General features: G+C 39.2%; 1 protein-coding gene across 1 annotated transcript in view; it reads left to right on the forward strand.

Moving 5' to 3' along the window:
* Positions 1 to 310: 310 nt before the first annotated feature.
* Positions 311 to 13866, forward strand: part of LOC142836737 (solute carrier organic anion transporter family member 4C1) — a 47438-nt gene continuing 33882 nt past the window's right edge. The window contains exons 1-2 of the mRNA XM_075951270.1: positions 311 to 729; positions 4185 to 4448. Coding sequence (XP_075807385.1) covers positions 387 to 729; positions 4185 to 4448 — 607 coding nt within the window. The 5' untranslated portion in view covers positions 311 to 386. The remainder of the gene's footprint in view (positions 730 to 4184; positions 4449 to 13866) is intronic.

Below are 13866 nucleotides of genomic sequence, written 5' to 3' on the forward strand. Positions count from 1 at the left end.
TTACCAGTCCCTGGGCTCGGGAAAAAGAGTCTTGCACCGAGATCCGCTGTAGTGCCACCCTCGCATCTACGATACTGCCGCCCTCTCCCCTCACCTGGCAGAAGCCCAGTCGCACGCCCACGCAGACCATTAAGGTTGCCGCTGGCGGCGACAGGTGTGGAGGAGAGCGCTCCGGCACCTTGAGGTGCGGAGGACCCAGAGCTCCAGGAGCAGACATCCTGGTAGCTGCGGTGGCCGGTGGCCACGCAGTGCCAGAGAGGGAGGGCCCTGGAGGCGGAGACTGGTCCGGCCCTAGGGCGCTGTCACCTGCCCAGAGGCGGAGTCAGGAAAGAAACCAGCCTTTTGCGGGATCTCAGACACTAGAGTCCACAGAACCCTTCTTGACCATGCAGGTCGCCAAAGGAATCGAGAACCCGGCTTTCGTCCCTTCCAGCCCGGACGTCCCACGCCGTGCGTCTGCTTCGCCCTCCCAGGTGGAGGTCTCTGCTGTGACCTCCAGGAACCAGAATGGGAATTCTCGACCTCGGGAATCTGAGGAGCACCAGAAGCCATCTGAGCCATCTCTGCCTTCTTCAACTCCTCCAGCTTCTGATGAGCCGCCGGGGTCACAGCTCTGCGAGCTAGAGGAGGGACCTTGCGGGTGGAGGGACTTCCACCCCGGGTGTCTCCAGCTCTGTAACACGCCCCAAGGCTTTCTGCTTCACTACTGCCTCTTGGCCCTCACGCAAGGTAAAGTCAGCGCCAGCTTCTGGGAGCTTTGACTGAACTGGTGATTGGGTGGAGACGGGCTGGAGGAGAGGCAGGTGCAGGAGAACCCCCACAGCCTGACCCGGTAGTTTAGGCGGCGCTAAGTAAGCCCCAACCCCCATACATTGGGCTTGGATTTTGAAGAAGCTCTTGCCTGCGAGTGTCCACCACTGTCAGCGGTCCTCTTGTAGCTTCCTCCTTAGATAGCATCACTGAAAATCTTGCTTGTAAATTTTTGTTATTTTGTGTTATGCCTCAGTTTAGCACAACGGATTGCTCTAGGGAAGATTATGAGAACCTTTGGGAAAACGATAAGTCTGGTCTGCAGTTTAAAACTACACTGACGTAGAAAATGATGGATTTGCCCATTTGTGTGCTTGTTTACAGCGGAAGGATTAAAAGCTTTGCAAATAAATAGGCGTGTACTGATTTTTCCAAAAGGAGAAGCCGCGCAGGCAGAAGTACTTAATTTATCTAGCATAGATTAAATGTAGATTTTCCTTTCTGCGTATTTGAGAACGTTGGGTACAAGTGCAACCCAGTGAGTAAATGAGATGAAGCTTCCAGCCCTGAAGGGTGAACCTTTATTAGCTCTTGGGTCACAAGAGTTATCCAGTGTCTGTTTGTTCTAGGATCTCTTTTCGGTTCTCTTGGGACTAACAGATTAAGCCTAGATTTACCCCCTCAGGAGTATGCAGTCTAAATGGTGTTTCGCTGAGTGAGAGTCGTGGCTGGTGGGGAAAGCTGGGCTTTTTGGAAAGAAAGGAAGCAGGAAGATAGGAGTGGAAAAGAAGTTGGTTTGCTTCCGAGGAAGGGGTAGGATAAATGGGAAGTTATTCTAAGAGGCAAACCACGGAGGGATGGGCAGAAGGCGGAACAGTTTGAAGAATAGGCTTAAATTGAATTTAGTACGTAGACCTTTGCTCTCATTTGAGCCATAATCCCAAACTATTTTGTAATAGTCAAGGAGAGGCTGAAAGGAATGCTACCCAAGCGATAGTGAAGGGTGACTGGAAATTGTTCTTTGATTAATTAATAAAAATTAAATTGGTGTCTCTGTCTTCTGTTCTTTGTTTCTATCTAAAGGAACTGGGTGCCTCTTTCTTTGCACCCTCTGGGTGCTAAGTAAATATTTGTTGATTATAAGCAGATTTCAGCTCCTTTCCTGAAGATGGGTGCTGTAGTCCTTGTCCTTTCCACCTTTCTCGTCCCTCCAGTTTTTTTTTTCCAGTTATGTCTTGGTTGTAGTTATCTGAAGCTGGTGATCATGGAGCATCAGAGTAGAGTGATAAAGTAAAATATATCCTGTGTTTCACCTTGAGTTTTACTCTGCAATGTCTAGGTTAATCTAAGACACTGTGTATTCAACACAAATTATTGTTTGAAGTTATTATCCAATAGATTTGGTACTCTCGGGGAAAACAAGTATCTGATTTAGTGTAAAGCATCATTTTACTCTGGTTTAAGAAAAAATAGTCTGAGAAGAAAATAACCCAGTTTATTAATTTATGCTAAAGTTTCGGTTTCAAAGGTTTCAAGTATATTGCTGTGCATCTCACTACCCTTGGGGAGCCCATATCCCATTATGTATTAATAGACATTTGATTAGGCAGGAAAATAACTTGAGGAACGAGTTGAACAGACATTTCTCGAAGGCAATGGGTATCTCTCTCAGCATTTAGCCTCCCAGGGAGCCTCCTCTCCTGCCTGACACACTACAAAGGCGAGACATAGTCTGCATTCTTTCCTGATTAAAACTGATTCAGAGGCAGTGCTCTGGGAATGTGTGAATCAGAGAGGTGGAGATTCCTACAGTTAAATGTTATCTTCTAGATTGTGAAAAACGAAGCTTTACTGTAAAAGCAATGATTTCTAGTGATTCATTTTATTTTGTTTTCTCAAGGCAGGGTTTCTCTGCTTAGCCCTGGCTGGCCAGGAACTCTCTTTGTAGATCAGGTTTTTCTGGAACTCGGAAACCCTCCCGCCTCTGCTACCTGAGTGCTGGGATGAAAGGTGCGCACCATCACACCTAGCACAACTAATTTTTTCATCAGTGTTGTAGGTATATTGGAATATTGATGTTTGGATGGGAAAATTTTCATGTTATCAGGTAACTGCTTTCTTATAAAAGTCATTTTTTTGGTGCTTTACACATGTTGTTTTATAATTTCCATATTACTAATTAGTTCACAGTCTTAAAAGGAAGCAAAAGACACAAACAAACAAATACAATTTTGGAACATTGAAAGCTGTTATACCAATTTTGTTAAAATACATTTTCGGGTGCAGTCTTTATAAAACAACAAGGCAGACTGTGGTTATTAATGACATGTTTTTTAGTCAACATAATTAATAATAAAAATAATTCCTAGTAGTTGATTATCACATTTCTGTTCCTGTGAATTTAACTTATAATAGGACATCTAAAAATCTGTCAACATTGGACACAACCTTCTTTACCTCCCAGTCTTTTATTCCTTATTACTCTTATTACAGGCAGGTGAACGCTATGTCATCTTTTCTTCTGTATTTTACTTTGAATATGATTTAGAATATCCGGGTGGGGGGTGATGCTTACTTTTTGTTTACTTTTAATGCTGAACATTTTCATTTAAACATCTGAAATGGATTTGTACACACTTATAATCCCAGCCCTTGAGCAGCAAGGCTGATTCTACTTTAGCCAAGGAACTTTGAAGTGCCGTATCTCAAAGTGGGTAGCGAAAGCTTTATTTAATGTTTGTGAAAGTGGTAGGAAAAAAATAGACTTGAGAGCTCAGCTTCCTCTTCTTGAAACCAGCTCAGGGTGAGCTGTAGTTTCAGAGCAATGTCTGAGACTAAGGAGGTAATTGAACCTTGCAGTCCTGTCCGTCCTCTTTGGCCACTTGTTCCAGAGAGTTTTGTGGAGTGTACTGAACTCAAGAACTCTTTGGCAAACTGGTTTTATGGGACTTTACCAGTTGAACTTCCATTTGTCAGTTAAAGAAAAGTGAATTCAGACAAATTATGATAATTTGACATGCAGCAAGCATCGCTTTCGTAGAACACCTGAAAACTTAAAGTTTTTTGTTGTTGTTGTTTTTGTTTTTCGAGACAGGGTTTCTCTGTGGCTTTGGAAGACCTTCTGTCTAGCTCTTGTAGACCAGGCTGGCCTTGAACTCACAGAGATCCGCCAGCCTCTGCCTCTAAGTACTGGGATTAAAGGCGTGGGCCACCACCACACCCGGCTAAAAAACTTAAGTTTTATAATATAAAAAATGAGATAATTTTGGAGGTAACATGTTTGGTCTGCCTGACTTTGAGACTTCAAAGACTTTTTTTTTTCAATTAACTCATTTAAAAATCGCAAAAGAACAAAGGAATTAAGCCTAGTACTTTCCGTTGCTGATTGTACATTTGTTGACTGAAGCTAAAACAATACATTTGTTCCTTTTCAGGTATTGTAGTAAATGGCCTGGTAAACATTAGCATCTCCACCATCGAGAAGCGCTACGAAATGAAGAGCTCACTGACTGGCTTGATATCATCCAGCTATGATATCGCCTTTTGCGTATTGTCTTTATTTGTATCGTTCTTTGGGGAGAGAGGACACAAACCTCGCTGGCTCGCGTTTGCCTCCTTTATGATAGGACTGGGAGCACTGGTATTTTCCCTGCCACATTTTTTCAGTGGAAAATATGAATTGGGATCCGTTTTTGAAGGTAAGTCTTCTTTGTGTTTTTGTTCGCATGGATCCCCACAGTTACAGGGAAACGGGTTCATTGACTTGTGTACAGTAATGTGAGGTCGAAAGTCTCCTCCGCGGCTTTGGGTGAATTGCACAGCATAGGAGAGTGTAGAGGTAGACTCTGTTATTTGTCACTTCCTTGGCTCTCCAGGCTTGGGAGTCTCTGAGTCTCACTCCCCACATCGTTCACAGTCCCTTGCCAGTAGAAACAAACTCTTGCAGGTGTTGAGCTCCCAGGATTCTGAAACTTGCAGATTTTTGTTCCTGCCTTTGTGACTTGTGGGGATGGCAGCTCTGTGTGCTGGATGTGCACATTCCTGGTTTAAGAGAGGACAGGTGAATCAGCCCAGCAGGACATTTTCTCGGAGCTGAAGCCTGGGTTTTCCTCTGGCTCTAGTTTGATTATACAGCTACGGAATGACCTGCAGACCATGTTACCCTGAGTAAACAAATCCATTATTCAAAGGCTTGGAAGGAAATTTATGTAACCCTTTTTTATCCCCCAACCATTTTCAATGGTAAAACAATTTCGCTAGAGCCAGAGGAATGTGCTTGAGAGTTATGGATGTTCACCTTTACAGTTTTACATTTTTTCTGGGACTGGCAATAACAAATATTGAGAAATTGTTAGGGATTAGGTAAGTGTGAAAAAGGACTGGAGAAAGAAAAAGAAATTGAGATGTTGCACTATAGGCATTCCTTTTTTGTTTTCAAGTTTAAAAAGCTATTTGTTTTTATTTTATGTACATTGGTGTTTTGCCTGCCTGTGTTTCTGTTGGATCTCCCTGGAACTAGAGTTATAAATAGTTGTGAGCTGCCATGTTGGTGCTGAGAATTGAATTTGGGTCCTTAGGAAGAATAGTCATTGCTTTTAACCACTGAGCCATCTCTCTAACCCCTAGATTTTCTTTTTTAAAGATAAGATTTTAGTATTTTTGTGTTAAAATTAAAGTAATATTAAAGCAGGCTGGAAAGGTGCCTCTGTGTTTAAGAACATTTACTTGTCTTGCAGAGGACCTGGGTTTGGTTCCTAGCATCCACATAGAACCTGATAACCATCTATAGCGCCAATTTTAGTAGATTTATTGACCACTTCTAGTCTCATATATTTATTTTTATTATATATCAGGATTATTTATATATTATTTATATATTTAATAAATATGATGATATATAATAAAAAACAAGCATCTTTAAAAATATTGAGATGTTACTATTTCCCAAGACTGATTTCCCAACTGCAAGATAAGAAGGATAAGATGGCATTCTCAATAAAAAGCTTTGTATTATGCACTTGGTTTTAGGAGCACAATTGTTATAAAAGAATACTTCATTTAGACATAAAAATGAGAAATGCAAGCCTCTGGATGAAGGTGCTTAATGTATGAAAAATTTAAAATAAACACGATAGGAGAAGATACTGTCAATGTGGGTTCTTACTGTGGATTCCAGTCTATTATCAGACATTGGGCAAGATTGCAAAAGGCCGACTGCATAATTTCACTGGGGGCAGTTTTAGAAGAAACAAGGCACACATTGCAGCATAGGTTGTACTGTTACACCTTGAAATCTAAACAGCAGAGAACATTCAAGCTAATGTGCCTCACAAGAACACAGACTCCTGATTCTGTTTTAGAATAAATATATTTGTGTTTGCTGTGTTTGGGCCTTTACTGCTGCAGTTAACCAGCTGCAGCTGCATTTCTTGTTTTTTTTGGGGGGGGGGTTAGGTTTTACATACATATATATATATATATATACACACACACATACAAACATACATACGTACGTACATACATACATAGGTGTATATAAATCTTTATAATAGAATTACAGCATTTCTCCCTTCCTTTCTTCCATCTAAAACCTCCCATATACCCTTCTGACTCTCTTCTAAATTCAAAGTCTCTGTTTCATTAATTGTTACATACATGCATGTATATGAATACACACACACACACACACACACACACACACACACTCCTAATGAAACTGTCTCAGTCTCTATAATGTTACTTCTTGAATAACCAATTGGTATGCTATTCCCTGGAGAAGACTATTCACCTGTTCTGAACTTTCCTCAGTTTCCTTTAGTTCTTTCTGTAAAAATTTTCTTGTTCTTATTTATTTGTTGGTTAGTTTTTTTTTTTTTTTTGAGATAGGGTTTCTCTGTGTAACCATGGATATTCTAGAACTTGCTCTGTAGATCAGGTGGCTTCAAGCTTAGAGATTCACCTGACTCTGCTTCCCCGAGGGGCTACCATGCCCAGCTAACTTTCTTGTTCTTAAAGGAACTTTGTTGACAAGCTCTGATGTTATAAAGTAAACATAAGTACCTCTTGTACAAAACCATGACCTTTGTCTCAGTGACCTTCACAGTGTATCTCCTGGGGTGCACTGGAATACAGCCAATCTGAAGTCTTGATATCTCAAAGGGGAGTATGTACAAATAAAGGTGTTTGTGAGTCTGGAAAGAATTGGCTAAGGGCTGAAGCTGAGATGATTACTGAAGCAAGAGCAGAAACTGTTAGTAATTATTGTGTATTATGTAAACTTCTTATTACACTTGTGGATATTTTTCAGTATGTCAGTAGATCAGACTTAGTAGACCACTGAAAGGGAAAAATTTAACTTGCTTTTATGTTACTATGCCATGTCAGTAATAATGTAAACTATTGTTTACATGAAGTACACATAGTACTAGAATAACACAGTGAAGAAGTTGGGACTGGTGATACATGTCTATAATTCCAGGACTTGGAAAAACAGTAGCAAAACATTTTGTTTCATTTGTTATTTGGGAAAGGATGCATAATTAGCAAGTGAGCAAGACAGCTGAAGGTTTAAAGTTTCTTAAGTGGGCTATAGTAACGAGAGCTGAATAATGAAGGAACTATCTTAGAGATGATTTTCAGGCTAGAGGAAAAACTTGAGCGTTTCAGGAATGACCAATTGTGGCCAACACAGTCACCACAAATGCAAAATGTGCAGAGAGGTGAACAGGCAGAGTGGAGGCCAGCCAGGATTACCCCTTTATATTTGGCTTGATCCCCTGGGACTGTGTCCTAGTATGTGTAGAACTAGTTAGAACAGAGTTGGGAGTAGAAATCAAGAACTTTTAAGTACAGGATGAAATGCTTTTTATATCCCATGTTCAGTAAATGTACTTAAACATACTTAAAAATGCACGAGCCATTTTTAATGTGCAAGAAAGGCTTCTTTACTCTAATTTTTGGTAGTGCCACTTTGACTTTTGGGGAAGGTTGTGCTCGTTATTCTTCATACTATCAATATATATAAACATGTTTATGTGGCACTTAGCTACTGTTTTGGATTTTGTCCACAGTACAGGCTGCAGAGAAAAAGACTTTAGCTTAACCAAGAATACAAGAGTGAAATTGCATTACATGTCTGAAAGAAGCCATGTGCTTGAACACAGAATGAATGCTGAACTCATTCTGTTATTGTCCAGAATTTTACTGCCAATGATGCAATCACTTCATATTACTTCATTATGATTTCATGAATGGTTAAAAACAAAAAAACCTACTAAAACTAATCCTGCCCTTAATCATCTGCTTGTTTTTCAAAGATTTTTGTTTATTTTTTTATAACATTCGATATTGAATGATGTAAATATTCTTTTCTTGAATTTAGCAAGTTCTTCCTTCAAGGCAGAGTATTGTGCAGCTCAGACTGGCCTTGGACTGTGTATAGCTAAGGATGACCTTGAAATTCCCTTGCTCTCACAGGCTTGTAGGCCTGTGCTACCACTTGGTGCTCTGGTGTGGAGAACAAGGGCCTCTTGTATGATCAACTAGCATTCTACCAACTGAGCTGTGTCTCCTCCAACCCCTCTTCTTTAATTCAAGGAGCCAAGCATCCTTGAATTTTTGAAAAAAAAATGAAAAAAAGCACAACCTCTTTGTTAAAATAAGTTAATTCACTTTCACAGATGTGGAAACCTGGAAAAAATAATCTGAATTGTTTGTCTAACTCATAGAAATAGAGAAAAAGAAAGCTGGAGTTTGAAGTGGCAAAAGGAAAGCAAATATGTTGAAAGTTAGAAGCCTGAAGACAGTGTGTTCATAAGTGATGGAAGACCTTAGGCAGGACTTGGTACAGCACTGCGGGAACTGCTTTTCTAGCTCTCTAGCACCCCGAGTTCAGTTCCCAGATGAGCATAAACTTGGCATGGTGCCACACTTCTATAATATGAGCTCTGGGAGGCAGAGGCCAGAGGATCTGGTTCATCTACAGGCCTCACAGCAATTCACAGAGCAACCTCTAATGTATGAGACCCTGTGTCTTGACAAACGTAAATACTAAAAACCCTTAATGTAGTTGGATGGGGGTGGCACGAGCCTTAACAAGCAAATAACAAGCAAAAATTCCCAAATACAGCAGTGAAAGCTTAATAAAGAATAACAAGAAGAGCGCGAGACCTCATTTTAGTCACCGAAATCACCCCTGCCCTGCCTTTTCATCTGAAATGAACATTGAGGAAACAGTTGGAGTTCTGTGAACTTTGGATGAGTTAATCCCTCTTAGGAGATTAAAGTAACGTAATATAGGAGGTGAGCAGATGAAAACAAAATATGAAATATGAGTAGCACATAAAATATCTACAGGTGTGAGAGCGACAAAAAAGGAGTGTGAGAGTCAGCCGAGGTAGAAAAGGGGGCATCAGGACCAGCATGGCTTCCTATTGTTTTATTTGAAAACAAAGTTGATTCAGAAGAAAGATAATTTTTCCCACCTGGAGATTTTATAGGGACAGAAAGGTTGGAGGTGATTAACTTTGAATGGAGATGATAGAATATATTGCGGGGGAGCTTGGACTGTTGTTATTGGATACAGAAAATGAGAGAGAGCTTTTAAGAGTAAGAGAAAGGAATGCTCCTAGGGGGGTTAAGTTTTGAATTATTGACCTGAAAATGGAAAAGTGTTATAAAAGATTCCCAAATAACTAATATATGACACTGCTTCTTTGCACTTCTGGTTTTGGCATTCATACTTTATGTTGGATTTTGCGACAAGCTCAAGCCCTAGCTGACTTTAAACTCAGCTGAAGATGACTTTGAATCTCATCTTTCCACCTTTCTAATTACAGATGTGGACCACCACATACAGCCAGCCTCTCGTTTTTGTTGTAGCCCTGACTGTTCTAGAACTGTTTTGTAGAATAGGCTGGCCCGAGACTCAAAGAAGTCCACATCTACCTCTGCCTCGAGGGCTGGGATTAAAGATGTGCACAACCTTGCTTGAACTTTTGTTCAGTTTTATTTTGTTTTGTTTGTTTTGAGACAGGGTTTCTCTGTGTAACCCTGGCTGTCCTGGAACTTATTCATCCTGTATGCCAGACTTGCCTCAAACTGACAGAGAACCTGCCTTCCTCTGCCTCCCAGATGCTGGGATTAAAGGTTTGCACCACCAAGACTGAGCCATGCCCTTGCTTTTTGATGCATAGTAGGTAAATTGTCATCTTTGCTAATGAGTAAGAAAATCATTTAAAGTGTACACAATTTACCACATAACATTTCTGGTCTACTCAAGTCATCTCTATTCCTTTGGGATGAGAATTATTTTAACGTTGCTGAGAAAAGTACCTTCTGCATCTCTTCAAAAGACTCTGGGAAGTCATCTTTAAATGAAATAATGATAAGTAATTATTAAAGACAATAAAGCTCTTTATCAATCATCATTCCTATTTCTATTTTCTGTCTGCTTACTCCCAAAGAAGGTAACCTTTTATAAGAAATAAATCTTATTTGCAGAGCATGTGTTTCTAAGTGTTTAGAATCTGTAGGTTAGAGATGATTGGTTGCCCTGAGCAGCTCACTTGAAACAATTGCTCCAAAAAAATTGTGTATAATGAGAATTAATTTCTAGTTTCTATCTTCCCTTTGTTTTATACTTTGGCAAAGTTTTCTTGCTTGCTCACTTAAAATTTGGAATATTCTGTTCATGGATATTAAAGAAGATGTGTCAAAGAACTCTGAGATATTTTAACTGTCAATTCTTTATAAGTGCTATGATTTTGTTTGGTCATGAGGATTCTTCCTTTGATGATACTTTTTAAAATGGGACTCACTCTTGGGATTTTTATATTTCAAATGTACTGTCCAGCAACAAATGAGAGGCACAGGGGTGAGACTGTATCACAATATAATGAAACAAATGCTTGCAGGTTAAATGTAATACACAGAGTAAAAGGCGATAACTAATTTTCAGGGCTAGTAAATGTTTCAGATGAAATTAACACTTGTGGTATCTAGTAATAATTATTCTGGGTGATTGTTTTTGTTTAATGCTTCCTTTATTATTGCCTGGTCATTATCTAGCATGGAAGGACATGTGTTCTTACAAGTATCTATAGGAAGCATCTATTCACTGTGTATTTGATACCTCAGTGGTCATTTGTTCTGCAAATGTTCTATATCACATGCTCTTGATGCCATAAATATACATTTAGATCTATGACAGAAGAGAAGATAGAAAGAAGGAAAAGCAACAAAAAAGGGGGCAATCGTGAAAATGGTGTCACTTGATCAATAAGTTGAAACTGATGTTTGGAGTCTCATATCATACTTGCCAAAACTTGTTTCTCTGTCTCTGCCCCCCTCTCTCCCTTTTTCTTTCCCTCTCTCTGTCTTTCTGTGTGTGTGTGTTGAATTAAAATTTTCTTTAGTCATTTAAGCAAAGCTTCTTGTCCATAAATGACTTTATTAGTAGTGGTTTAGATCTGAAACTTTTTATAGTTTCAGGAAAAAGGAAACTAAAAAGAGAAGCAAATTCAGAATACTATGGAAATGCTTTGAAACTATTCTTGTCTTTTGTCAAAAATACTTAATAGAATACTGACTTCACTGAAGTGGGTGGCAATATGGGATTATTTTTAATGTGATGTCAGATGTAATCTTCAAGTGAGGAGCAGTATAGTTGTGTGGAGTGCTTGAGAAGTAGAGATTAAGTAATGGGTCTTTTTTTGTAGCTTCCTCAGAAAGATTGGTAAAAATGCGGTTTGTGGCAAGATTAAAAAAAATGAGGAAATTCTATTTTCGTACTCTTGTTCCTTAAAAGTGTACAGATTAGTCAATATCCGCCTTAATGTGCTCTTTTGTTTTATTTTTAATACTATTGCCCATTAGATAAAACTGCATGGATCAGGGTCAAGCAGAAGTTCTGTTTGTGCACTGTGTGACAGTTATGTGACCCCACTCTGATTCCCTTCAACTAGAAGTTTTGGTGATGATAAACTCAAAGCTGAGACTGAGCTTGATGGGAGGTTCATTGTTCCTTAAACAGGAGCCAAGAATTTTTTGAGTTTGAGGCATGATGATTAAAGTAGCTCTCCGGTTTAAGTTTGTTACTGGCAATGGTAGTTATGATACAATATAAGTAAAAACTTTTCCACAGGTTGTATCTGCATTTCATAGAAGCAACTGGGTCTTGATGCCTTGCCAAAATGTGGCCAAACATTTGGAAACTACCACGTTAGCCAATATTAGATCGGTCTCCAAGGTTTCATGTTAAAACATAAGAGAAGAATTACCAAGCGTAGCTCAGATAGTTGAAGGCACCCATAACATAAGCCAATATGGTACTTTTAGTAGACAGTCTTCATTCTCTGATTTCATACACAGTAATGGGATTTTTCTAAAACTTTCAGGAAAAAGATAAACTAAGAAAAATAGAATTAAAAGGAAGCATATCTTAAGATAGCGTTACTTAGGTTACCCACTATTAATTTCTCATTGTACATTCTTTTAAAATGTACATGTATTGGAAAATAATCACAGTAGAGTGGAGAGTCCTCTCTACCTACCCCGGCACTCACACACACTCTTCACTAACACCGATCCATCATTATACCCATTCATATGCATATCTACACATTAGTCCTTAAAATCCAGTTTAATAAAAGAAGTGGCCGAACCTATGACTATAAACATGTTTTGCTTTTAATATATGCTGGGTATCTTTGCTGTTAATAGAGGTGGTCCTATAGGCCATTTAGTTTTTATATTACTAATATTATAGGTAATTTATTTAATCAACCCTCCTTTATTATGGTTTTACTACATTTTATGGTTCTAATTTAAAAAGGTTCTAGTTAATGTTTGTTTATGGCTGAATAAAACTCTACAATGGGCTGATGAGATGGATCAGCAGGTGCTTGACCCCAAGTATGATGACCTGTGCTCCACCCCTAAAACCCACATGGTCAATAGAAAGAATTGACTCTACAAGCTTTTTTTTGATTTCTCCTCATACACCATGGCCTGCCTGTATCCCCCATGTATGTGCAAACGCGAATAAGTGTAACAAAAATTAAGATATACATCTCCACTGTGCTTATATACCACATTTTCTTTACCTGTTGGTCTGTTGACAAACACTTGGGCTGATTCTATAACTTGGTTCGTAAAAGCAATACTGCACTATCCATGGATGGACACATATCACTGTGCTCTGTTGTTCCAGAATAATGGCAGCATGTGTCCAGGAGTGGCATAGCTGGGTTATACTGCAGTACTACTTTTAGTTTTGTGAGGAGATACACACTGACTTTAGTACTGCATTCCTCTTAGCAGTATACAAGAGTTCCCCTTCTCTTCACCATTACCAACATTTGTTATTTCTTATCTTGATAGGATTAGACTTTGTGTTCAGGGAAAGATGGATTCTCAATGTGGCTTTAATTTGCATTTCTTTGGTGAATAGGGTTGTTGAAAGGTTTTAAAGTGTGCTCTATCGTGGGAACAATGGCTGTTGCATTTATTGGGTTGTTTGGAGTTTTGAATTTATTTTTTTGAGTACATTATATACTCTACAAGGTCATCATATGTCAGAAATGAAGATGACAAGCATTTTCTCCCATTCTGCCGGCTCTTTTCTGACTTTGTTAATCGTGTCTTCTGCTGTGCATAAGGTTTTAAATTTCCTCCATTCCCATGTGTGACTTCTTTTTTTTTTTTTTTTTTTTTTTGGTTTTTCGAGACAGGGTTTCTCTGTGGCTTTGGAGCCTGTCCTGGAACTAGCTCTGTAGACCAGCCATGTGTGACTTCTTAGAGTTTTCTTCAGAGAGCCCATGTCTATACCTACCTTAAAGTGTTTCCCTTGATAATTTCTAAGTTTTCTTTTCTCCATTTTGAAAACATCACTTGTGCATGCTAAGAGATAAGGGTCTAGTTTCATTCCCTTGCACATAGTTACCCAATTTTCCCAGCATATTTTGTTGAAAAGTACTGTCCATTGTATGGTTTTGGCAGTTTTTGGTTAAAAACCAGATGATTGTGGCTGTATATGAGTTTGTTTCTGGTCCTTTGTTCCATTCATATGTCCATTTTTGTGCCAGTTTACTATTGTTTTCCTTTTCATGATTCTGC

This window comes from Microtus pennsylvanicus, chromosome 17, assembly GCF_037038515.1.
Source record: "Microtus pennsylvanicus isolate mMicPen1 chromosome 17, mMicPen1.hap1, whole genome shotgun sequence".
NCBI classification, from domain to species: Eukaryota; Metazoa; Chordata; class Mammalia; order Rodentia; family Cricetidae; genus Microtus; species Microtus pennsylvanicus.